Here is a 24,971-nt window from a genome sequence, read left to right as displayed (position 1 = left end):
CATTTGGAAGGTTTCGCGGATGTGCCTGGTTTTCTAGGGTGCTGTCAAAGATGAAGTGGACGTGAGAGTGCAGTTCGCGCATGAAAAATGGGTAAATATCGCATTTTCCACGTGAATTTCCCTGAAAAGTGGTGCTAGAGGGAAGCTTGATGGTCGTGAGAGTCCTGTGGTGGCGGAGGATTGGGACGAAATGTGTGAAAAGAGTGATTTTTCATGGGTATTCTCTTCCACCCGCAGGCGACTGCAGTGTTCTTGGCAGAGAGGCCCAAAGCGACGTAAATAGCTTGATAAATCGCATATTTTGGTGTTGTTTATGCTTCTCGACTGCCTTCTACCTCGTTCGCAAGATTGTGCAGGTGAGTGTAGTGCACACACAGTGGGAAAGTGTGGCGAAAAGTGCCACAGTGGTTTTCCCAATGTTTCGCCGTTCCGGCGACATGTGAGGTTATGTCGGCGGAGCGGGAAAATGAACATTGGGGCGCTACTCTGATGTGCCTGGGTGTATTTATTGCAGGCCCTCCTGAGATCCTCGAGCACCCCACGATACAAATGGCATCCGACGTTTCGCCATATCTGGAATATCTCTTTCTTCAGTGGCTCCACTGTGTTCCTCCACTTTTACCACAAGACTTTCATAGCACCGGAAATTGAGAAGGAAGTGCGGCACTATTTCCCCAAATACGAGAATCTGCTCCTCTTCATGCCAAACGAAGACACCACCAAGTTCAATGACATCTTTGTCATTGTCATCACCTTCCATCTCATTGCAATTGTGCTGGATTTGCGCGAATGTGATTACTCTGAGGCAGCCCAGCGTGTGCTGTTTTCCTCTGTTCTCGTGATATTTTACATCTTTAGGTAAGTCTCAGCGTCTCTGAGCTCACTCTTTCACCTCTTTTCCCTTTTCTCATCCCCGAGAAAAATGACAACTCTCCCTGGGATTAGTGTGATTGTTTGGAGAAAAGCGAGACAATTCAAACTTGTCTCACTTTATCCAGTGATTCAACCCATTTGTCTACCTTTCCAGTGTCTGGCGTTGTTACATCCTCACCTGTTCAAATCCCCAGACTGCTTGCCACACAAATCGATTGAATCCCCATGGGAGAAAACAACCACATTGAGATGATCCTCTAGCATTCCTTAATGGGATTTATCAGTGGCAGCTTAATTATTCTGTATAATCTCGAAATGAGGAGATTTACCTATTAATTCTGTTAATTTACATTCAATAGCAAGCAAATGATTCCCAGACTTGTCAATATTTTCATGGTAATTCTCTGCTCGTTAAAAATTGAAGACACTCCCAAGTGGTTACATAATTTATTGAATTTTGCCCTCATCGTAAACTATGCAAATTTATTGAGGTCGAGAAAGAAGTTGTTGAAAATAAGGCTCTACAGATTCAACTTTAGACTTCAATTAATCCTCGTCGCCTGCTTTGGGGATGACAGGAGAGGCGGTAATCATGTGAGGAAAAGCCAGGAGATTTCTCAAACTGCTTCAGTACGAAATTTGCCGTCGAAAGTTGTCACCAAAGTCGAGGAGTCAATTATGGGTATTCTTGCAGGACCACAGAATCTCACCTGCGAAGATTTGCCATACATAACATTGAAATTTGCCAGAAACTTGGGTGATTCTCGACAGATAATTAAATTCAACTTATTCACGTCCACTGATGATGTGACTTCTTAGCCGCAAATTACTTTCCGAAATGGTGTGACTTTTTGCAAGAATTAGATTAGGATTTAGGATATTGAGCTAATTAAAAAGTCAAATAGAACATTCTAAAGAGACTTTCCTCCAGTGTAAAATGTTAGTTTTGAAGATAATATGCAAAATGTGTTGCATTTTAACAATGGAAGTTTTGCCAAAAACTTCATCTGCGAAGCTTTATCGTAAAATTTCACGCGACATATCTGACACATTTTATTATCATCCAAATTAATTACTCATTTGAATATGCTCTTTTGCTGGAAAGTTAGCAAATAATTACATCACTCAAGCTCATTGGGAATGGAAATACTTGGAAATATATAATAATTTTGAATATTGTAGGTGGAGACATTCCTTAAGCCTTCGTTTTTATTAAATTAACTGATCCTTTGTTCTGAAATCCTCAGTAAAGTAATGACCAATAAAAGTGACTGAGATGTTCTTCACTTTCTTCCTCACACACTTGAAGTCATGAGGGTAAATTTTATGTAACAGGGAAGAGTCAATAAAGCGTGTAGCTTCATAATTCGTTGAGAGCTTTTTCGCTAACTCTGTTTTTCTGTGGGATAAGGGAATTAAAACCTGTTTCCATCATCACAACGAGACTAACTGAGTTACTGAAGAGTGTTTTTCTATTGAAACCCATTGATTTATACTCCACGAAACTTTTGCAAAATCTCTCGTCGCCACTGTGCGACATTTCATCCATATTTAAACGTATTACGTGAGTGTGTGGCTTTCTTCCCTTTGTCGTTCTTTTCATCTCGTCTTTTGCTGAATAATTGTTGGAAAATTGTATGAATGAATTTGTAGCACAAGCAAATTAATTTGTAATACAGCAGAAAGTGAAAAACAGAAACCTCTCTCTCCACGGTTGTAACCCATTTCAAAGGACTCTCAGCCAGAAGTGGCTTGAATTTATTTTCCAAACAATTCTTGCGTTTGTTGAGGAAATATTCTACATACAATTGCGACTTTGTAATGAATTTGAGAAAGAGAGCCTTAACTTGAGGAATCAAAGGAGAAAATTGGCTCATTGTTACAAAATTTTCTCGCTATCTTTTCCCTCATTAATCATTTCACTCGGATTTATTGCTGTGACGATATTTACTTAGCAAAAACTCAACCACTCTTTCTCTCATTTCTTTCCAACAGATATGAACATTACTTTGTATTATTGAATATAAGTGTAGGACTGATGGGCATCGCCACGGAAGTTCTCCTCCTCTCTGCCCTGCACACATCCACCTCAAGAGACATTCTCTTCATCCTCTATGCCACTTTCCGCTTCATCACGTGGTCCTATGTCTTCCTCAACCTCATGCCGTTCAAGTTCCTCCTGCCGACGCTTTACGTCAAGAATTTCAATGCCTGGCTCAACATTTTCTCATGGCTGTGGTATGGATCGTGTGTGTGGAACTCCGTGAGTATTGTTATGGCGCACATGCAAAAAGCGCTGCGGATGCGACTGCAATTAATTGTATTCTGATTCTCCGACTCCAATGCAGCCCATCCTGCAATTTATCTACCATCAGACGTTTCATATTGCGCCCATTGAGTGCATCGGGGGTGGAAATGTGGCCAAATGCATCATGCTCAAGGATTCACCGGATGTCAGGCACTATAAAACACTCCAGAAATCCGTTCTTGAAGTCAAATTGGCCACAGAGTGAGTAGCTTTTCGCCATTTCACCCCTTGAGGGCAGACCCTTTGGCATTCTTGCCTGTAATTTGCGTAAATTCATCGCCAAAGCATGCAATGTGTGTAGACACGAATAGGGCAATAGGAATGCAAATTTTTGTGAGAATCACTAGCTTTTCCAATAGCAGTATGTTAATTTTCCGACATTACTTTACCAATTAATTTTCCGTACCTTGTTCTGTAAAAATCATGACTGAATTATAATTTTAATTAATATTGATTGAACAGGTTTAATATCAATTTTTGTTAATCCAATTAGTTTTATAAAACTTATGCATAATTTTCATTAATTATGATATTTATTATTCATTATCTTTTCACAATTTTCAAATTATTGATTTTTCACTTTTGCTATTCTTGCAACGCTAATTTTGTGTCTGTGTGTTTTTTTTTTACCTTCTCCCAAAGGAAAAGCAATGGCAATGCAGCACCAGCGGAAAGTTCATCTGCACGAACCTTTCAGACGATCAAATGTAAGTGATAAGAACTTTTTAGGGACACCCTTTGGGAGTGTTTGGCCGGAGGGAGGCCGATGTAGGAGACGAGAGTCATGGGGGAATGTTCATTTTGCAGGCATGATGACACTGAAGAGAAAATTGAGGCGAATACGTGAAAATCGTGACGGAAAAGTGAAAAATGACGACGCGTCTGGCGAGGAGGACGCCGAAGGATCATCAAAAGTTGATGAAGATGACATGAGGGAGGAAATTTCCTCTCATTTACAACAGTAGCAAAGGAATTTGACGGTGAAGACTCACGCTTTACACGTAATTTAATTTTATCTTAATATTTAATATCGCGTTCTTTTGTGTTTGTCGCGTTTTTCTGTGTGACTGTCTGTGAATGACGAAGAAGAAGCCATCATGCGAATTTTTTGTATCCCACAAACGCAAGAAGAAGCCTAAAGAAACGATACGGAAGAGTAATAGTTGTATTATATATATATATATATGTGTATCTATGAAAACAATGAGAGACGAAGAAACCACAAATGTGCATTTTTTCATCCAACAAAATGTCAACTTTGGATACATAAGCGATTTATTGGGTAATTTGCATCGCTTACGGTCGTTTTACTTCCTGATATTTCAATAATTTTGACTCGTTTGGCGCATTTCTGTCTTTCGCCAAGAACAATTTCACTTAATTGCATCTCATGAATTTTTGCCATTCCTTTCAGCCATGCTCATTTGCAGGCAAATGCACGCTGTGCGCAGGAAATTGATGATTCCTGTATTTTGCACTCACTTCCTGGAGAGACTGCATCGCTGTTGGTTTTGCACTTGTATTTGCAGGAGTTTGCCAAGATTTTCATTTGGAACTCCCTTTTTCTTGACGCAGAAATGGTTGTCTTACTTTTAGGATTTGTTTATGCTGTGTCTAAGGTGAATGATTTTCTTGTTTACCACATTTCCAATTCATTTGAAGGGACAAAATCGATATTTTCTTAAATTCGCAGGAAAATATGTGTGAAACTTTTCAAATGTCCCTAAAGTATAAAAGAACACGAAGGACTATTGAATCCGGCAAACTTCATCGTCGAGAAAGAAACGCTGCAAGAGCGAGTGTTTTGTTGTGTGTAAAAAATCCCATGCTGAGACGGACTCTTGTAATTGCGAATGTCTTTCCTGTGCAACGTAACTGAGTCAGTGTCACTCGACATGGTCATAAATGTACCAGGAGCTCATAAGACACTCCGATGGCATTCAAAGGACCGCAGAAGAATGAAAGTGAGAGTTGGAAGTGAGTCTATTCTCTACCTGCGTAAAGTACTACAGATTTATTTAATTGCGAGCACTTTCCGTCGCTCAGCGTGAAAAATGTTGAAAGAGCAAGTGAAAGAGTTGTCGAGTGCATGGTGGAGAATAATGAATTCCGGTAAAATGCGGAGATAGCAAAAAAAATCACATTTTAAATCTGTCCATTTATCATGAAACATTACACTTCATAGTGACGACAGGCTGCTATTAATTAATTACTAAATGACCATGCGCCTGTTATTTATTGATGTCAGCTTTTCCATGGGATTTTTCAATTTCACCGCTAAATCCGCCGCGGGGAGCCATTATTTAACTTTTGTGCCATATTACACAGCTCATCAGGAAGCTCGTGAGCAGGACGCTTCCTCGGCCAGAAATGCTCTTTTCACCGTCGTTCCAAGAGAAGCCAACACGTGCGATGGGGAGAAAGGCAATTTGGCGCTGGTAAAGAAATTATTTTCTCATCTATCGATTAATAGAATTCATTTAGGGATACGACAAGAAGCTCTCAATCTTCCAAGTAATTCCCTTCATTCATTCCCCAAAATTCACGTGAAAGGCGCCGTGCTGTGTGGAAAAAGTCAACAAATTGGATGGAAGAAAAGAGTGTTAATTTTTCCACTGTTTGTTTTTATCTCTTAATTCTTTTTCCTTCGTCTACAGAAATTTTCCGTTCAGTGTTAATTTCCTTTCTCTTCAGTACACAAGTTTTTAAAATGAATCTGTGAATGCTCTTTTTCTCTTTCCACTCCATCTTTCTCTCTCTCACTCAAACACCATTTGTCTAGTGGGGAACTCCTTTTTTTTGTCGCAATAGGATTAAGGATGTCGTTGTTTCTGGTGTGTTTTGCACAACATGAGCGGGATAATTAATTAGAAAGGAATTCTCCAAGACAAAATGGTACAATGGAGGCGGGTTCCTTTTACATATGCCATGAGAAAAAGTTAACTGTAAACTGAAATAACATATCTTACAAGACTCCTCACACACATGAAAGTGTAACAATTTTTCACCACATGTTCTATGGAAATTCATATTAATGAATCTGATAGCAATGTCCGGTTTTGAACAATTTTGAAGTGACAATTTAGGAAACATCTCTAATTCAATCACCATATTGAATGATACGTGAACATTTTTATTAAAAGCCAATCACACTTGTTTGTAAACATTCCTCCGCTTTCCACATCGTTCTCAGTTTAGCCATTTACGGATTTTCCCATTGAATTTGTTGCAATATTTTAATGTGGCGATATCTCACTAATAATATTCTCTAAAATGATTGATACACAGTGAATCGAGAAATCTTTCTGTTTTCGCCATGTTTTCACTTTTGACTCACTCTGCAATCAACCTCTTTGGATAGCATCAAACAGCAAAGTTGTCCACAGTGTGTTTCTCAATAATGGTGAAAAAATTGCTTTCGCTCTCTGTCATCTAAACACACACAACTTTTCTAGGAAAATAAATAATTTATCATCTCTCTGTTATATATTCTGTTTTCTTTTTCATCAAATATTTATCTCTGCTCTAATAATCTGCCTCATCTGTCTGTTACCATTAGAATTAAACACTTTCTTAACGTGCTCTATCATTAATTGCAGTGTGAATTTGTGTTAAATATTTTTCTGCCTTCCTCACTCTAACTTGTTAATCTGAATTGTTAAATGAAATCACATTTAATGATATTTTCAATGTTTTTGCTCTCACTTCTTTTACTATCAACATTTCGTCACTTGTTTAAATATCCTTAATTTAGAAGTTAGTGTGAAGGACTCCCTTCATTGACTATAACGATTTTTCTCATTCTGCATTAGTTAATAACTATTTAATGTTAATTTTGTCACCTAATATGGTCGTGGGACTTTTTTTTTTCTTCAAAATCTCTTCAAAACAACTCTCACATAAAATTATTCTAAGTCATAAAGGAATTTATACTTCTTGTCATGAGAAGCAAAAGACTTAACAACTTTACCAATTAAATGAACAAAATGTGGAAAGTGATCAAAAAGTGCTGCAATTTTGCTAGAGAAGAATTGTTCGCTTCCTTGATTTACAAAAGAGCATTCATTCTGAAATTGCTAAAGCATTTTTCCACATCGTCATTCGAAATCACTGCGCTTTGATTCTGAACTCTTTCTTCATAGAAATAAGTAAAAAAAAAACACACACACACTCAATTCCCAGCGAATTTCCCTCATTTCCCCGTCAATTCATGTGCGGATAAACTAGTAGACAAAATGATTTATCATTGAGGGTAAAGAGTGTGCGAAGTAAAGCAGAAAATAATTAATGACTATGAGGAATATAAAAGACATCAACGGAGAATTTAAGTGCAATCTTTCGAATGAAATTGAAAAGAAGCGGAAATTGTGTCTAATTTCGAGGATTTTTCCCATCCTCTCGCATAGTCATGTGTATAATATCATTTTTCACCTGGAATATAAATGTCGTTTCTCACTGGACATTTGTATCAATTTATCGTGCAATTTATTTGATAAAATATTCTATCCAAGAACAACGTTCTCTGCCCCTTCACTACCCTGAGGGACAATTTAGCTCTTCCGTGAACTTCACGGCAAATAAATGTGACATTCAGTGTGATAGAGATAGCAATGCATTGAAATCCTCCCGTGGGGTGAATTTTTAAGAATAGTCACGTAAAATTGCAAACAAATAAAAGAAATCCTCTCCTATTCCCGCACATTTTGATCACTTCCTCCGGGGCTTGAATGCTTTTTCTCCACCTTATTTTTCCAATCTTAGACTCTTCCTCACTCAAGCTCCGCGTCTATAAAAATAACTGTAACGTTAGTGGAAATCGTCCCATATGAATTTCCTGACAATTCTCTTGTGCTACTTCGTTCCTCAAAAAGTGTGCTGTCAAGCTCACAACTGAGCGGGAATGTCGTTTCAACTGAAATTCTATTTAACTTACATCTCCGCTGGTCGCAGTGTTCAGCCCTTTATAAGACGGGTCGCGCGATGTGAGGCTTGGCGGTGGTCGTTGCAATCTCGGACATCTTTATGTCGATGGGCACGCGAGTGTCGTAGAGAGTTGGCGCCTGGAGGATAATTCCGGCCGTGCCCACAACCACGGCTATCGTGAAGATCCAGAGGAAGAGTCTGTCCAGTACCATGGCCACAAACTTCCAGTCCTCCTTCACCTGAAAATGTATGCCACCATCCAATTGCCTTATTCATGATAATTGCGCCACAGTGCCCAGAAACCCAAAGCAACTCATCAATTCAACCCACTGGATGACTTTGGGTTTGTGGTAAGCATGGCTTCTGGGAAAGGGAGTCTCTTGGATGTCAGGAAGTTACATAAATCACTAGTGCTGTTGACATCATATTGCACATGAATCAGTTTTGATAATTAAAATTTCATGTCAATTGCCTCTTCGTTGATGTACAAATTCTCTGAATGTGGGATTTGTCGCTCTAATGCACTTGTGGAAGACAAAAATGCAGATGAATAAACATCCGTTCGGACGTATATTATGGAAATGTTTTTGAAATGACAAGCGCAAGTTGAGATGGAATATGACAAAGTTTAAGTGGTGCATTTATGCTGGGACTCACCCTCGTGCTCTCCTCCTCTTTCTTCGTGTGGTCGGCGATGTATGTGACGCCGTCCATGGCCTTGTGCAGCTCTGGGCAGGTGTGCCACCGGTGGCGGACTGAGTGGCTGGTCCCGGGCGGCGGCCCGTCGGCCGTGGAGCTGCACGCGGCCGCGGGCTCCGTGGCAGTGGCTTGCGGAGGAATGCTGATGGAGGGTGGCGGGGGTGGCGGAATGGTGGGCGACAGCACACGACCCGTGTCCACCGTGGCCACGTGCTGGTGGCGTCGCGACGGCGTGAGCGTAGCTATAGACAGGGGTTCCGGCGATCCGTCCAGCAGATCCGTCTGAAAGGTGAGCGGAAGCTCGTCTAGAAGATGACGATGGTGCCGATGGTGGTGCGGCGAACAGGGCCCCGAGTCGCCGTGCAGCTTGCACGAGCCCAGACCCAGCGGGTCGCTCGAGTCAAGCAGATGGTGGTCCAGCAGGAGGCTCGGGTCGAAGGTCGTGAGCGCCACGGACGGCGGCAGTGGCGGGATGGGGTCCCTCAGTTCCAGTCCATTGCAGGTTCTCACCATGTACCGATGGGAGCTCGCGCTGGAGAGGGGAGAGAACCACACTGTACAAGCTTGTTGAAAGTTACTCCATCTGAGTAAAACACAATATGCGCCAAGGAGTCCTCAGGGAACTCCTGGTGCTGTCCTCCACATGGACATGGCGATAAGTCTACTTGCTCTTCAAATTGCACTTCAATCGAATGAATTATAGATTGAGTGCTTTTCTTTGAGCAACCAATCCTAGCTGAAGGATAGTTGAAATTTGTTTGAAACTTTCACAGACTTTTAGAGTGTTTTCACACTTTTACACCCAAATTAATTTGCATTTGGCTATGCTGATCGGTGAATTGCAAAAGTTTAGGTTTATTCTATAAATTTAGACATTGGGTTTTTCACTTTACCTAACAAAGTTCTCGTTTAGCTACATACATATATATAGTCGCTTCACTATTGTTGAACATAATTCGATAAATTTGGGTTCCATTGAAAAGTGGTTTGGTCGTGTTACTGTCGAATATGATCAATCAAGAAGTAGAACTAAGAAATAATCGATTTCAATTAACTTCCAGAACCCACATGTCTGTAAAATTTCTCTGCACACATTCATAATAACATTGATTAATTTCGTCTGTGTCGAAAGTTGCAAACAATGAGTTTCCGTGATATGCGGGCAATTTTCCAACTATAATTAGGAATTCACGGTGTAAACTTCAGTATCTGCCTGTGATATCCCGATGGGATTGCGGTGGTATTGCTGCTATGAATAAATCCATCGATGTGATTTCAATCAGGACCTCCTTGTTCTTGACCCAAATATCGAATTCAGAACAGTCAAAAACACTTTATGAAAAGGTAGACGGTGAAATATGCACGCTCAAAAGCAATCGTGTTCAGGTCAGTTGGAATTCAATTAGGGGGCTTTAGGTTTCTCAGGTATAAAATTGATACTCGAGTGATAATTTAATTTCGAAGTAAACTCTATACACTCGTCTCAACTTTTAAGGTTAATTAAATTTCCATTTCGTTGGTGAGTGAGAAAAGATACTCTTTGTTGTGCCGGTAAATTAATGAGATCCTTATTTAGAATGGAAACATTATCGAAATAAGTTATTTAGTTGCAAACTCAATTCTATCGCAGAAACACCAAACCTTGCATTTGCATTTTCCTTGACTTGAGAGACAACTTTCCTTGATATCGAAGAGAGAAAAGTGTAAAGAAAAAAGAAGCATTCTTTCCACAATTTATACAAACACTTCAGCCATTGTCTCTCGGCACTTCCTCCATCTCTCATGCGCAGCACTTCACACAAGATAAATTTTCAATTGAATTGTATTCTGTCTGAGTAGATTTGCAAAGGTGGGAAAAGAATTGTGTTTATGCAGCTGAATTGGGCTGAGAATGGAGTCGATGAGCCCACAATTGGACAGTGGTTGGGGGTCAATTGTAGAGTGCAATTCTGTGTTTTATCTTCCCACCAATGTCGGTGGATGAGACGCTTTTTCTACTCATGGCATCCCGCCCGACGATCTATTGTTGTCCGCTCCGCATGTGGTTGGAAAAATTTTCCACTGCGGGGGCGATGGTATGAAAAATGTTACTCACTGCATTCGATGGTCATATGGATAGAGAGGACGTCGCATGACCAGCAGCTTAGGCAGATGATTGATGAAAACTGTCCGGACCCATGGTGCCATTGTGTGGGTCTGCGGCGATCGGAAGTGAACATTCAGCACAAGAACCGTGACGCATATACTGCAAGATAGAGAGAGTATGGTCAGTGGAGGCGGCAGTTCAGACAACTCAATGAATCACCCCAAGAACAATTGACGCGGCACAAAAACTCGAGCCACATCATGAGATTGATTGCGATTGAATGCACTCTGTCCCTTCCCTGCATTGACAGTGATGCGCTTTTTGCCCTCCTCAAATCACAACTCAAGCGAATAAGCGCCACAAAATTACATTTTCACCTTCGCATCACGCAACGAACGCAGTAGCTCAATTGCTCCCAATCAATCTCATCGCTCTACGCATTTCCCACTTGCTCCAGAAATCCGTAGATAAAAACTGCTCAACCCGGGAGTGAATGAGGGAAATTTGTTCTTTGTTAGCATATATATATATATATACACATATATATGCATAGCATTTCCAAATATTTAATTATAAGCAAACATACGCAAATGTGTATTTCCTGGTATTTCCATTTATCAACCAAATGTGTTTATCTCTCAGCAATAATGAGTAAATAAATTGTCACAGAGGAATTTGGAAGCTGAAACAAAACTGCAAGTGATGTGTTTTTGCTGGATTTTAAAATAAAATGAAACCCCATGTTTTTCAAACATTGCATCTCACGCCCAAACAAAATCACAAAAATTAGCATAAAAGCCAGGGAGCGCTCATTAAAATGCGCCCATTAAGTATTCCAGCTGATGAATCATCAATTATAACATGCAGAAATTTAGAAATAATCACACAGCACAATGATTTATTACATATCCTGCAGAATTAGTGATAGCGACGGACAATTTTAATCACAGAGGCATAAGTTATACAATTTTATAGCGGATTTTAGTGCATTTGAATATTATGTTAGAAACATTTATTATAATACAATTGGAAAACTTAATCGAATTTTTTTTCTAAAACTCATAGTATTCTCAATCTGATTTTCATTATACTTAAAGCCATTTTCAAGAATTATTTTGGAAAAGATCTATGGGATTAAATTATAGCATGAAATGACATTTATCTGATCATTTTGCTTTTGATGTTTGTCAATCTCGATGGTAAGGAGATTTCGTCATAGCTTTTCAGTCACGTGAAAACGCTGAGTAGAAATTTGCGTGTCAATTGAAGAGGTGGAACTTTGGGAAACCCTAACGTAGTCGTCAATTGATAGGATAATTACAAATTTGAGTGTTTTGTCAGTTTATCGGCTCAGGTGGCGCAGAGACGCACCTGAGGAGGACTCAAAGTGGCGAAGAGACGCCTCAGTGTGAGGCCATAAAAAGCGCAATTACCGCCACCCACTCATGAATCTTGAATTAAATTCTCAGCTAATAGTGCTTCATGTGCAATTGAGGTTGTCTTCATCCAAGATTCACTCGAGCCACGCGAGTTTCATTGCATTAGGTCGTACAGCGTCGTCACCCGCCCACAATGGAATCAATTTCGTGGACAAAAGAAGCCACAGCAACAGAGAAATTCAATTACTCTCAACGGTGTAAAAAAGAATTCTGCTGAAATTACATGTACATATTGGTCAGATGCTAAAATTCTCAAAATATTGGCACAAAAAATAACACATGAATACTAATGATAGCGAATTGCACGGTGAAATTCAATCTTCTGTTCATAAAATTGAGAAAATCCCCAACAATTTTCCCAATTTACATCGCGCCGCACACACTCAAGTGCATTATGTGGGTTCGATGCCTTAAAAATTGATCGAAACAGAATATTAGGGTTATTATGTTGCCGTAAAATTTATGGAAATGTTATGAATCCCATAAACATCAAGCTTTATCTGTTTCACCTTAGGAAGACACAGAGATAAGGTCAAAAACATTATCACTGTGAAAATCACTGATGTATATAGAGATGCATGTGTTCAACAATGTTAATTGTCAATTGCAGAAGTAACATTCAACATTGTTTCTACATTCACAATATATATATAAAGCGGGATTAGAAATTTTCTGCTTAATTCAAACTCACTAAACTCCCCAAAGTTTCTAATACTGACTATGAAAGAAAAATAGCACAACTTCCAAAAGTTACATCAAAGGTCTGTGGAAGATTACCCACGATAAATAGTTTCGTTTCTTGCTCTCTCGAAGAAGCACAATGAAAACTTACGTAAGATGTAAGAAAATTTGCAAATAACTCAGTAAATAAAGCTAAATCAATTTACAGAGAAAAGTGTCTTAAAATTAGGAACTATGATGTGGCTGTAAAAAAGTATCGATGGAATATTTACAAAATTTCTCATCTCTTTTTTTATTATGTGAATCTTTTATGGAAGTTTTCAGTAAATTTACCCTTCTTATTATTCACTCTGGGCACAAACATTTCAGGATACCACGTAACTTTTCTCCCTCGGGTCGTGAATGAAAAAAAGGGTGGGCATAAAGTGTTTTCCATGACAAAGGAGGAAAAGTAAATTCAATACAAAGTTTATGTATTTAATAAAGTAATAAGAATGCCAACTCACTCTTTAATTCAATCTCGAGTTACGCTTGTACGGGAGATGCGGAGTGTTCCGCATTGATTTTCGTATCACTCATCCAATCTTTATTGGTCGATAAAAAAGGCACGAGGAAGGAAGTAAGCATAAAAGTGATAAGATGAAATATTGATAAAAAGCCCTTGAGGATTTCTTCCTCTCTCCGCCTGACAAAACAATGCGTCTACGCTTTGGCGTAAATTTGGGGAATTAGGAACGTGCATGGGAGAAAGAGACCAGATTCAGGTTAAAAAAGGCGTAAAGTGGAAAATTGTTTATTGGATGGTTTTCCAAAAAAAAGCACACATTAAAGTGACGATTTTTCATCTCTAGGTTCTATCACGTGAAAGAGGTTCAGCGGAAAAACCCTCATCATCAATTTTCTGGCCAATTTCCAGTAATCACAATCACATCTCGGTCACACTTTATCGGACGATTCAATCGGGATTTTTTTTTATATTATATATAGAAAGAAAGTAAATTGAAAATTTCACCAATTCGTTTAACGTAAATACATATGTGGGGAGTTTTTTTTTGTTGTTGTTGAGGAAAGCTATTCTTCTGGAGTTTAAAGCAAACTAAAATGTTACGCTCTCAATTGCACTTGTGGCGGTTATTTGTGATTCTTTGCGTAAAGCGTGTTCAAATCAGTGATGGAGCAAATACATGTGGTCCAAAACAGAATGGAAGAATGAGATAATTGTTGAATCCTTTAATCTCACGTACTAAACATATTGGATAAATTGCGAGCACTTAGGTTCAAAATTGACTCCTAAAAGACGAAATGATTGCCACAAAATTGAGATGTGAAATGATGCGGAGAGTAAATAGAGAAGAGGCAGTTATATTAAATTCCACTTTGGTGTTATTTGTCATATAATTTTACAAAATGGCAAACAAATGTCATAGCATCGAATTTATGTTATATGTCTCACGACAAAATACAAAATGGGAAGAGAGGGAAGTACTTTACATATACATACATCTTCCTCAAAACCACTTTCATTCCTACTGTATATATTTTTCCTAGCAACTCACTTTTCAGCAAATCTCTTTTGTCTTCCATTTTCCCTTTTTCTTCCCAGCCAATCCAATAAAGAGTGTAAAAAGACATGTGTAAAAGGGGAATGAATTGAAGATTGAAGAGGAGAGAAAAAGGAGGAAATTTATATGAAAATAAATTTATAAGGATTTTGCAGGAGAATTTCCCTTGCAAGCCCATCATTGGATGTGTTGCAAGAAATCTGTGGGTGGTTCTCGCTGAATAAATCTGCAACAATTTATTCACTCTACTGTAAAATTACCGTCAAAGTTTATTTGCCGCATTTAAGTGAAGAATGCGCCCAATTTTGCTTTAACCAACTATCAATTTACCAATCAATGATGAGGAGCTCTGCATGGCAGATAAATCGTTCGATTTGCATTAATGGAACTCCCTAAAAACTTTTCAAAAGCTTCAAGCATATTCAATGGATGAAAAGCTGCAGCTGCTTTCCATAGGGAACCAAAGAGTTTTAAGATCTTTTCAAATAAATCCCAAGGTATTTCTACTAATGAATCCTACAGAAGAGTTCATTATTAGGAGGAAATCATTTATGAGTCGGAAAATAGGAAAATTGTTCCTTTCACGCAATCAACGCCACAGAAACTTTCTTGAATATCCTTAAATTATTGAGTAAATTGTGTAGTACACTTTAAAGTCTGCAAGAACTGTGGTGGCAATTTCAGTCAATTTGTCGATATCTCTATTGGCAATGCTTTTCTCTGAATACGGTTTGCAAGATACTCTGGGTGATTTTGATGGAGAGTCCATTAAGGGAGTGAGTCACAATTACAAGAAAGTGTTGTGGGGATTCCAAACAAGGAGTGACTCGAGTCTGTCTTCGTTAAATATTGTACAATCTCGACGCTCTAATGGGTTTTTGCTCCTTCCTGCAATTTCTCTTTCACCCTCCCCAAAGATGCTCGAGATCATTAAGTTCTCTAATGTCAATGTGAGATATTTCGCCACGAAAGGGAGAAAAATCACTAATCGACACTCAGCATTTGAATAATGATGAAGAAGATGCGGGAAATTTAACGTGTTAGAGACGCAGCATCATAAAATTTTCTCCCCACCCAGATAATGTCAACATTTATCACACCCCAAAGCTTCCTCGCATCCTCACTGTTACACTCCTCAGGCGGATCATCATCCGCCCAAAGATCCACAATGTCGTGTGATTAACCACCCTTCAAAGTCAAACGGCACAAAGAACTCCAACTTTGTGCAAATTTTTGTTCCGAGGGAAATCAATTGTTCCTGTTTAAAATCCGTTCAACTTGTTTGAAATAAGCTTTTCAGATCTTACTGACGAAAGTTGTAAAGCAATTGAAATGTTGATGATTTAATATATTATGTAATTGATGAGGTTTTATACACATTCATAAATTGAATTGAATGGGCTAATATACAAACATTGCTTCATAAGCACAAATATTATAAATTTATTATTTTAATTCTACTTAGATAAGATTTAAATGGAAATTTCTATTTTCACTGCGTTCCCAGTTTTAATTATATAGAATTATTTTGCAAATTTTGCATAAAATATACTCAGCGTATATCGCAGCTGCATATGTGAAATCTATTCAAATTAATATTATAGCAAACTATGCTGTGCAGTCAATGATTTTTTTTAGCATTTTATCATTCAAAACCATACAACAAAGTTCAATTTGTCTGAAAAACAGTTGCAGATTAAGAGGTGAGTTTCGGTTTGAATTTGTTTTATCTAATATAATGAAAATCACATTGCTTTGAGCTTATATGTATAGTATGATTGCTTTGTTTGTGAACTCATTTTTGCGAAAATGATATATAAACGATAAATAATGCAATATGTTTGTGTATCATTCATAATGAGTTATTTATGCACAAAATGCGAATAATTGTCTAACTAGATAATCCTTTAAAACTTCTCTCCTACGCTGAATAAGCTCTGTAATCGTGTGTATTTGATCTTGCCATATTAATGACGCTACTCAGAAAAATGTCTGTTAAGATACATTACAACTTAATATTTTCGCAAGTGTTTCAATTAAAACTTTGCTATTCATGCAGATTGACTCACCTCTCAACTTTACTGAGTGCAATACTTTCAATCCCACTTTAAGTGGCCTGAACAAGTTCCTAACCCCTCGACTTTTCGATAGTTGACACACTACTGGTGGGATTTGCAAGTACGATCAGGTGCATTGTAAGGTGGATTGAGCGCGTAAAAAGTGACAGAGGATGTCTTATCATGTGAAAAACTTCTTCTCTCTATCTTAAGAGTACCAGTGAGTAGCATGAGACGCACTTTGCAAAATTGATTTACTCGTTCGTGGCATAATGTTGAAAGTTGTATCATATGTAAAGAGTCACCTACGCCTTGGGGGAATGTCTCGAGCAATTTGCTATATATTTACAACTCCCCGATGGCTTTTAACGCCAGCCCGAGGGTGGCAAATGAATATGGCGGTGTTGGCAAAGAGCAAGTCGTGATGATGACACAAAATGTTCACATTAATTTTTCACTAAACGCTCATCTCACACCCACAGCAACTTGTTGTGTGCTCCCATAAAGTCTCAAAAAATGGTCAATTAAGTGACACCACGTGGAAAATGCTTTTTACATTATCTCACACACCGGAGCTTGTTCACATGGCGTATTTTCTTCCCTTAGGTGATATTCTATTTAGCCTCACATACAATCAAAAGACTAAAGTTTGTCGAAGGTGAAATTTGCTCATATCTTCTGGGATATAAAAAAGAATCCACCAAGTCGATACATAAAAGACCCCAAAAGCACATCTACAAATTCTCCCGTTACGTTCGTTCCTCATTCACTCTGGTTCTGTTTTCGTCTAAAAGCTCAAAGTGCCTCAAACTTTCCACCATACTGTGGAACATTTCGCAAAAATTTAGATGAATTTCAAATGAGGAAGTTTACCAGAATAATGTTTGTAGCATTTGTATGTAAACTGGAAAATATTTGTGTTCTGCCTCGTTTTTCACCAAAAGTAATTTTAAAAAGCAGACGAAAAAACTCTGTGGGAGTGAATTAAACGAAATTATTGCACATTTCAATTCGCATTTGCAGCGAAAATTCAGTTAGAGTTATAAAAGTGTTTGTTAATTTTCATTATATTTTACATCATGTTGTAAAACTCTATGAATATAAATGGAAAAAATTGACGCCTTTTAAAATAGAATAGAAAAAGTTTCAATTATCCGTGGAATCACAACTCGTTCATGCGAAATGCTTATTAAAAATAAATAATTTTTTCGAGGAAGAAGACGCATATTATTCAATTAAAGCACATCAGAATGTGAGTATAAAGCATGCACAAAATGTAAACATAAATTTCAACAAAATCAGTACCGGAAGTGTCTATGCCACCCGGGAAAGAAGTGAAATTTCCCGAAACATTTCGTAACTCATTAGTGAGTCAAATTAAGCAAAACTGTATGAATTATCAATGTGTGGCTTTTCATGAGTGACTCTGGATGAAATACCGCGTACTCTGAATAAACGTTAAACTTTTCGGATGGAGCAAAATAGAGGATGGCATGAAAAAAGGAGCGAAAACAGTGAGTTTTCGTGATTAATTATGAATATTTCAGATATATGGGGAGCAAAAGTGGGAAATTCTCGTAAAAAAGTGTCGTAAACAGTATTATATAAAGACACGTAGTAAATGAGAGAGAAGTTTAACTCACCTGAATGTGTCGAGAATCATAGTGAAGAGGACAAATTTCCCCAGGAGTGGCACAACAAGGGATGTCGGAGGAATAATTTCCGCCAACAGCAGGAAGAACACAGTGAGTGAAAGTAGGATAGATATGCTTAATGATACCTGTTAAAGAGAGGTGAAAATATTAGATGTGAGTAAAAGAGAAATGACTCGTCGAAATTTCACCAAACTCAGAGTTAGAAAGGGATAACGGATGGCTTTTACACGGATAAGATTGAGATTTATTTTGTCACCACAAATTCAGTGGCCAACATGAGCTGACTGTGGAAAGAATTATCTGCAACACTGTTGACCACGTTTTATTGCTTTTGCGTGCTTTTGTACTCACTCTTGGCGATTTTTTTTGTGGTACTAGGATGAAATGAACAATAATTTGTACCTGTGTAAGCTTTACTACATAGTTAGGATGAATGTGTATATAAGGTGTGTATTCGTTAAAATCTCGACAAGTTCATGTATCTCTTTGTATGTTTTTCGTATTCAAGCACATGAGAGCTTCAACACAGTGGCAAAAAGGCAGAGAATCTTTCATCTAATCCATATCCAACTCTGAGTTCTGGATAATGTATTTCTGAGTGTTTCTTTCATCACCCATAAATTGGTAGTCTTTTGGTGTGACGGAAATTTTGGCATTTAATCTCACCTTTTCCCCGCTATCTGATGGCAGATAAAATACTAAAATCGTTAAGAAACTAATCCCCATACACGGAATTATGAGGTTCACGGTGTAAAAGAGCGTCTTGCGTCTCATTGTTATGTTAAAAGTTATATCTAGGTACGGTTCATCGCAGCACGTGTAGAATTTTTCATTCCTGCAGAAGAGAAAAGCACAGAGAGATGAGAAAAAGCATTATAATTTGTTTTTCAGCATCATGACCAGAAAAGATGCACCATCTTGCAAGTGGAATTGCATTAAAATTGGTCTGTCGCCCGCCAGAAGAACAATGAGGAATTTTTTCAAGCGTGATGGTGAAATCATAAAATCCCCATGAGTATGTGGCTGGGATGTGGCTTTGTGAAACTCCCACAGAATCCCTCATTGTCTTTCCATCCTCATTTCATCCGGATCCTTCGCTCATTCCTCTTGAAATTTCGCCCTAAATTTCATTCAAATGTGTGTTTGTGTGGTTTTTGGGAGAAATTGAAGCAAAATTTCTCAGTTGAGAACTTTATTTGCTAGACAGCGTGAGTTAGGGAATTCCCTCATCGGGGGTGAGGGTGAAAGTGTAAAGTTTTCCACACATGATATGGTATGAGGATGATAGATCAATCCTTCATAATGAATTTCTTGTACAAATTTCTCTAATCCGCCCAACTTTGTCTTCAATTTGTCAAATTGTACAATCTTTTGCTGTGCGCCTGGAGAAATGTGTGTACACTCAATAGAGATTTCCGAAGAGATTCTCACATTGAGCCCGAGAGTGCCTAAGATATTCATCTTGCATGAGAAGCTCTGACAAGTTTCTCGGGATATATTTTGGGAGTATCATCTTATGGGATGAAATTACCTAATCCGGTAAATTCAATATTTTGAATGGATCCCAGCTCAACCGCTGAGCTTTCATCAATTTTCTCATGGATTTGCATTAATTTACAAAAGGAGAGAGAAAAAATGAATTCATGCTCGAAATATGATGTGCGCTGTATCTCCTTAAGCATATTGTTATCTTCGGATTTATCCTTCCCCCATATTTCCCGAGCTATTCAAAAAGTGACGCAAAAATATAATATTTGACGTGGTTAAGAAACCACCTCTAATTCTGCACACAGTTTCCTTAATGACATCCCAAATTGGGGCACTTGTGTCGAGGTTCTGTGTAAATGACTTGCTATGGAAATGTGAGAATCAATTGATGTGCAAAACCACTGTGAGTGGGTGCTAGACGTGATATGATGGTGTTGGAAATTGAAACAAAGCAAGTATGAGCAATATCACATATGAGCATTATGTGAAACTCTCTGACTTTCTTACCGAATTGCAGGAACTTCCAAAATATCCCATTCGACTGATGTATAGAATTCTGTTAGATCAATTCCAACTTCCACCACATTTGTGCCATTAGACTCGTCAATGTGGCGCAAATCGACCTACAATTCATAAGAGAGAAAATTAATAAAACTCCCATCATATATGGATTAAGCGCAGCATGAACGGAAACTGGAGAAAAAGTTAATAAATTAATTTGACCGACCTGGAAACCATCGTAGGTCCAACTGCCGAATTTCATAACGCACGTTTGCTCGTCAAATGGAAAATATTCCACATCTATTTCGCAGGAGCTCTTGTAGATGGCTGGCGGTCTCCACTCCACTCGTCCTGTGTAGTTGAGTGTGGCTTTTGTGGCCAGTGTCACCTCGAAATTCCCATCAGCGCTGCACAGTTGTAATTTTTCCCCCATTGACAAGCGTGGAATGACATGGAAATGAAGGGTGCATAATTCAGTGCTCGGAAAATCGCACGAGTGATCGAGTGAGAATTCTCGGATGGGCGAAAGGAAGAGCGGCTCTTCGCACTTGCATGTCAAATTGATGATGAATTTACAACTTGTTTCCCTCAAATGCCCAGGTTGTAGAGTCAAATGCATTTCAAATATAATCCTTCATAAGTAATTCCTAAGCGAACATGAATATGAGTCTCTTGTAGCATCAGAGGCACTGAAACATTTGCGTCATTTAAAGGCTTTCAAATCGTGCTTCTGTATGAAATTTTAAGCAGTCCTAAACTTCAACGCAGACTTGAGTAAATATCCTTAGCATCGAGTGCTTCCCCGAGAGATTTGGCTTATGTTGAATAATTTTCATCCAACCAATCTTCCCAGGAGACTCTACTGAAGTCTTGAGCGGGCTCAGACGCTTTCTTCCGCCCGAGCAACACTTTCCCAAATGAGCCACCCTTCCCTTCCGGAAGTAACTTACTTGTTGTACAGCACAATGTCAGGTCGCCAAATGTGATCCGATGGCACATGGAGCATCTCGACGCCGCCGTACTCTCTTGGTTCCCACTTGAGCTTGTAGTCGTACCAAGTCTGCTCCACCCACAGATTTGTCGTCATAATCTGATTCTTGAGGTTCACATCAATCAATTGAGACAATTTTAGCTTTATTTGTACTGTCAGAGCGTCCGTCACATTCACCACAGGTCGCACCAATTTATTATAATTACTCAAAAGATCGTCATACAGGCGTTTGGCATCCGGATTTCCGGCGCACACTGCAAGTAGATCAAAAAGAAAAATATCGTCATTTTATAAAAAGAAAAAAAAAAACATTTTTTTATTTGTATATTTTTAATAATGAAGTGCATGATGTATGTAATTTTATACCATTGACTGTGTTATGCCTCTGTCAGTCTCGAATATCCCGTGCAATTGGTACTTGCATCGAGTTTATTTGATTATGCTAAATTGGCATTTTGTATAATGGTATAGGTATCGTATTGACAATTCAATAAAGGCTGCGTGTGATGAGTGAGTACTAATTTAATGGGAGTCTCGTAGGGAAAACAATAATCAACTTTTACTTCTATCATTTAGAAGAGAATAAAAAAACTATAGTTCACAAAATTGTACATTATTTGCATTGCCGATATTTTCGGAATTAGACTGTATTAATATTACTTTGTCATAAAACATAAAATTTGCACAACACACACACTCAATCATACTCTCTCAGAAATTATTCAAGCTGACTAAATTTTAATTAGAATCCAGAATTTATTGCTGATTGAATTCAGCATGAATTACTTTGCTTCATGATAATTAGCCACACTTGAACAATTAAACTACTCCATAATTGGTCTCTGAGGAAAAGATACTTTGTGTATATCAAAACAATCTAAGCCAATGGAAATGTGTTTCATGAATATGTTTTGAACAGAACAAAGTCCAATATACGATATTGTGTGATGAAGAGTTTCAGTTATAATGTAACTTTTAACTACATTAGCTTTGAGGAGTCATATTTAGTAACACTATACGTCTTGAGATAGTCAAAATAGTGACGATAAATTTGGAAGAATCTAGTGATATATTTGTAGTAAAATTTTTATGCTGAATAGTAGCATAAAATTCATGTCTGATCTACACTCCTTTAGTTAATAAACAAAATTCCCAAGGTGGTTACGCTGTAGATAAAAGAGACATTTTATATTCTGCTCCCTCTCTAGTATGTATAAAAAAAATTAATTTGATGCGATGTGCCGAGTATCTTGGCTCCTTCTCGGTGCCATGTGAAATGCGAGGAAATCTTTTATATGCAGAGAACATTGCATGGCAAAATACATATGTACACATATTCAGAGTGAGAAGGCAATGAATGACGGGAATATTTTGTAGTTAAGATGAAAGGCAACACCCATCTACAATAAATATAAATAAGATTCTAAGGTGGTTCTTCCATCCAGTCATGAGCATCATTTTGGGCAGATTTCCACCCCCGACTTGCTCCTCCGCAACATTATGGTTCAATTTACATTATGTTCTTCTCGGGCGCACGGAAGGATGGCACAGTGAAGCAACCGTGAGGATTTCGTGAATGATCGCGGAAACTTTTTACACCGATACCTCCAGTATCCAAGTTTATTGGCAGCCAAAGCGGGCAAAAACGAGAGACAATGAATAATATAAAATCAATTCACATCAGTTTTCTCTCAATTTCACCTCAGCTCCCACGAGAGGAAATTGATGAAAATTCTCGGTGAGCTGCCACATGAGAGTTGATGGCAGAAACCCAACTATATATACTCACGCCATGAGGAGAATTTTCAGAAAATCACACGTGGAGGCTCAGAAATGACAACTTCCACAAAATGTACATTCCTGGTGTTCATGCGATATGATAGCGCAATCACAATAGCAATTTGCTCTTGACAAATTTACATTGTAAATTTATGTCGAACTCAGAAAAAATCTCGCTTTTTTGTATTCACCCTGGGAATACTTCGTCAGGAAATTATTGGAAAATTAAATACACACCATCCGAAGGTTGGCAAATGTAATAAAGCACGTGGAAATTTTCCGTAACACAATGTTAAAGTGGAATGGGATGTTAAAAATTTGGCAGAATTTTTGAATGAGGGTGAAAAAGGGTACGTCATGGCAGTCTTCGGAATTAGCATTAATTACAGTAGGAAGTAAAGAAGCGCGCGGAAAGAAATAATGATGATTTAATTTAATTACACGCTAATTATGACGAGGAAATATTCGTTGGTATCGTGTAGCAACAGATGCATGAATTTGCAATGTTCTACACAATATTTAATATATTATTCGCAACTTCTGGATCACAACCTTGTTTGCTTGATTTTCTTCAGGATTATTATGTTCACGTGAAACTTGGGAAAATACACAAAATTTCGTTATTGTACTATATCGCATGATGAATTCTGCTAATTTCAATGAGAAACTTTCTCATTGCAAAGCTAGTTTGTGATATAAATTGAAAAACTGATAGAAACTGCTGTATATCATCTCACAGAGGTGGAATTTTTGAATTTGCGGGAAGAAAGACAAATGAACTTCCATGAAATTCACTGTAGACTTGTCGGCATATGATAACAAGTATTTTTGCACATAAATTGCAGGTTCTTTTTAATGAATAGTCCAATGCTAAGGCGCGCAAGTGGGAATAACTTTATTTGAAGGAATAATTTTTCGCCACACCGGCAGGACAGTTTTAAGGAGTTTATTATCAGTTTGGTCCAGTTTTCATCTCCCTCCAAGTCTCCCTGCAAAATATTGTTCAACTGTGTTCTTTTACTTCTCTGAGTATAGAAAAATAGGAGTTGTGGGAAATCTAGGGAATTAATCGGTGGGAAAGTTCCAAAGTTTGTGCAAGAAAAGCTCTCAAGGGGGCTGTTTCTGTGATTATTTTGCTCGATGGTAAATTGTTACAATGTCAAATATACTCCTTTTGCTCCAACCTCGAAGACGGCTTCAAATCTTCAGTGGGTTCAATGCTAGAGACCAACAAAGTTGGCAAAAGTGTTACAAATTCATTAGTGATTTTTTATTGTTACCCTGAAAACATGGGAAGCAAAGTAACTTTTCTTGTTTATTTGGAGATGAGTGGATGAGAAGGAAAAGTCGCTGGTAGCGTATTCCTTAACCGCCAAACACTTGAAAGGGAAACGATGTGAAAGAACAACATTTTCATTATACTTCCAGTATATATTATAAATATATAACTAACATCCAAGGGTGAGAAGTCTGGCAGAAGAAAAATAATTTTCCGTCACAATGAATTTTTGGGAAGGAAGCGCTACCATCAAGTGAAAATCCATTGAGTTATTGTATTGAAAAGAAGTTTCATGGGAAAAGGTGCGAGTTGATTTTTTTTCTCGAGTGTTTTTCGACAAAAGTAATCTATATAGTGAGAAATTGAAATGAGAAATGCAAAAGAGAGTAATTTGCGTAAATTTAGCACATAAAACAATTTTCATCGTGTAAAAGGAACTCATAACAAGATGTTTTCCCCACTTTTGTGCGAGTCCTTTTCAGAATCTAGAAAAAACATTCACTCAGACTTCCTTTTCCCACCCATTTTTCCTACCTCTGAGAGAGGATGAGAAGATGGAAAAAAAGTTCAGCAGGACGAAGCACATTATGAGAAGGATGAAGACGTGCCGCGACCTAGAACATATTCCAACTCCATCCCTCAAAGATATT

General features: G+C 38.1%; 2 protein-coding genes across 2 annotated transcripts in view; one reads left to right on the top strand and one right to left on the bottom strand.

The window, feature by feature from the left end:
* Positions 1 to 23: 23 nt before the first annotated feature.
* On the top strand, positions 24 to 4,373 carry LOC132263126 (uncharacterized). The gene is made up of 7 exons (XM_059762727.1): positions 24 to 91; positions 238 to 356; positions 515 to 858; positions 2,869 to 3,136; positions 3,222 to 3,382; positions 3,824 to 3,888; positions 3,989 to 4,373. The coding sequence occupies exons 1-7, from the start codon at positions 88 to 90 to the stop codon at positions 4,144 to 4,146; spliced, it is 1,119 nt and encodes a 372-aa protein (XP_059618710.1). The 5' UTR covers positions 24 to 87; the 3' UTR covers positions 4,147 to 4,373.
* Positions 4,374 to 5,707: 1,334 nt separating this feature from the next.
* The window catches only part of LOC132263315 (acetylcholine receptor subunit alpha-like), a 43,760-nt gene continuing 24,496 nt past the window's right edge, over positions 5,708 to 24,971 (bottom strand). The window contains exons 3-10 of the mRNA XM_059763016.1: positions 21,223 to 21,517; positions 20,499 to 20,679; positions 20,279 to 20,394; positions 18,950 to 19,118; positions 18,272 to 18,408; positions 10,899 to 11,048; positions 8,762 to 9,335; positions 5,708 to 8,343 (exon numbers count right to left, since the gene is read on the bottom strand). Of these exons, the coding sequence (XP_059618999.1) occupies positions 8,143 to 8,343; positions 8,762 to 9,335; positions 10,899 to 11,048; positions 18,272 to 18,408; positions 18,950 to 19,118; positions 20,279 to 20,394; positions 20,499 to 20,679; positions 21,223 to 21,517 (1,823 nt within the window). The 3' untranslated portion in view covers positions 5,708 to 8,142. The remainder of the gene's footprint in view (positions 8,344 to 8,761; positions 9,336 to 10,898; positions 11,049 to 18,271; positions 18,409 to 18,949; positions 19,119 to 20,278; positions 20,395 to 20,498; positions 20,680 to 21,222; positions 21,518 to 24,971) is intronic.

Source organism: Phlebotomus argentipes, unplaced genomic scaffold (assembly GCF_947086385.1).
Source record: "Phlebotomus argentipes unplaced genomic scaffold, Phlebotomus argentipes genome assembly contig_15, whole genome shotgun sequence".
Lineage (NCBI taxonomy): Eukaryota > Metazoa > Arthropoda > Insecta > Diptera > Psychodidae > Phlebotomus > Phlebotomus argentipes.
Note: the sequence above shows the minus strand (reverse complement) of the source record. Positions and strands in the feature narration are given on the sequence as shown.

Coding starts and splice junctions, on each gene's coding strand:
- LOC132263126 (XM_059762727.1), top strand. Junction 357..514: donor TCGTTCGCAAGATTGTGCAG/GTGAGTGTAGTG, acceptor TATTTATTGCAG/GCCCTCCTGAGATCCTCGAG. Junction 3,889..3,988: donor AACCTTTCAGACGATCAAAT/GTAAGTGATAAG, acceptor TTCATTTTGCAG/GCATGATGACACTGAAGAGA.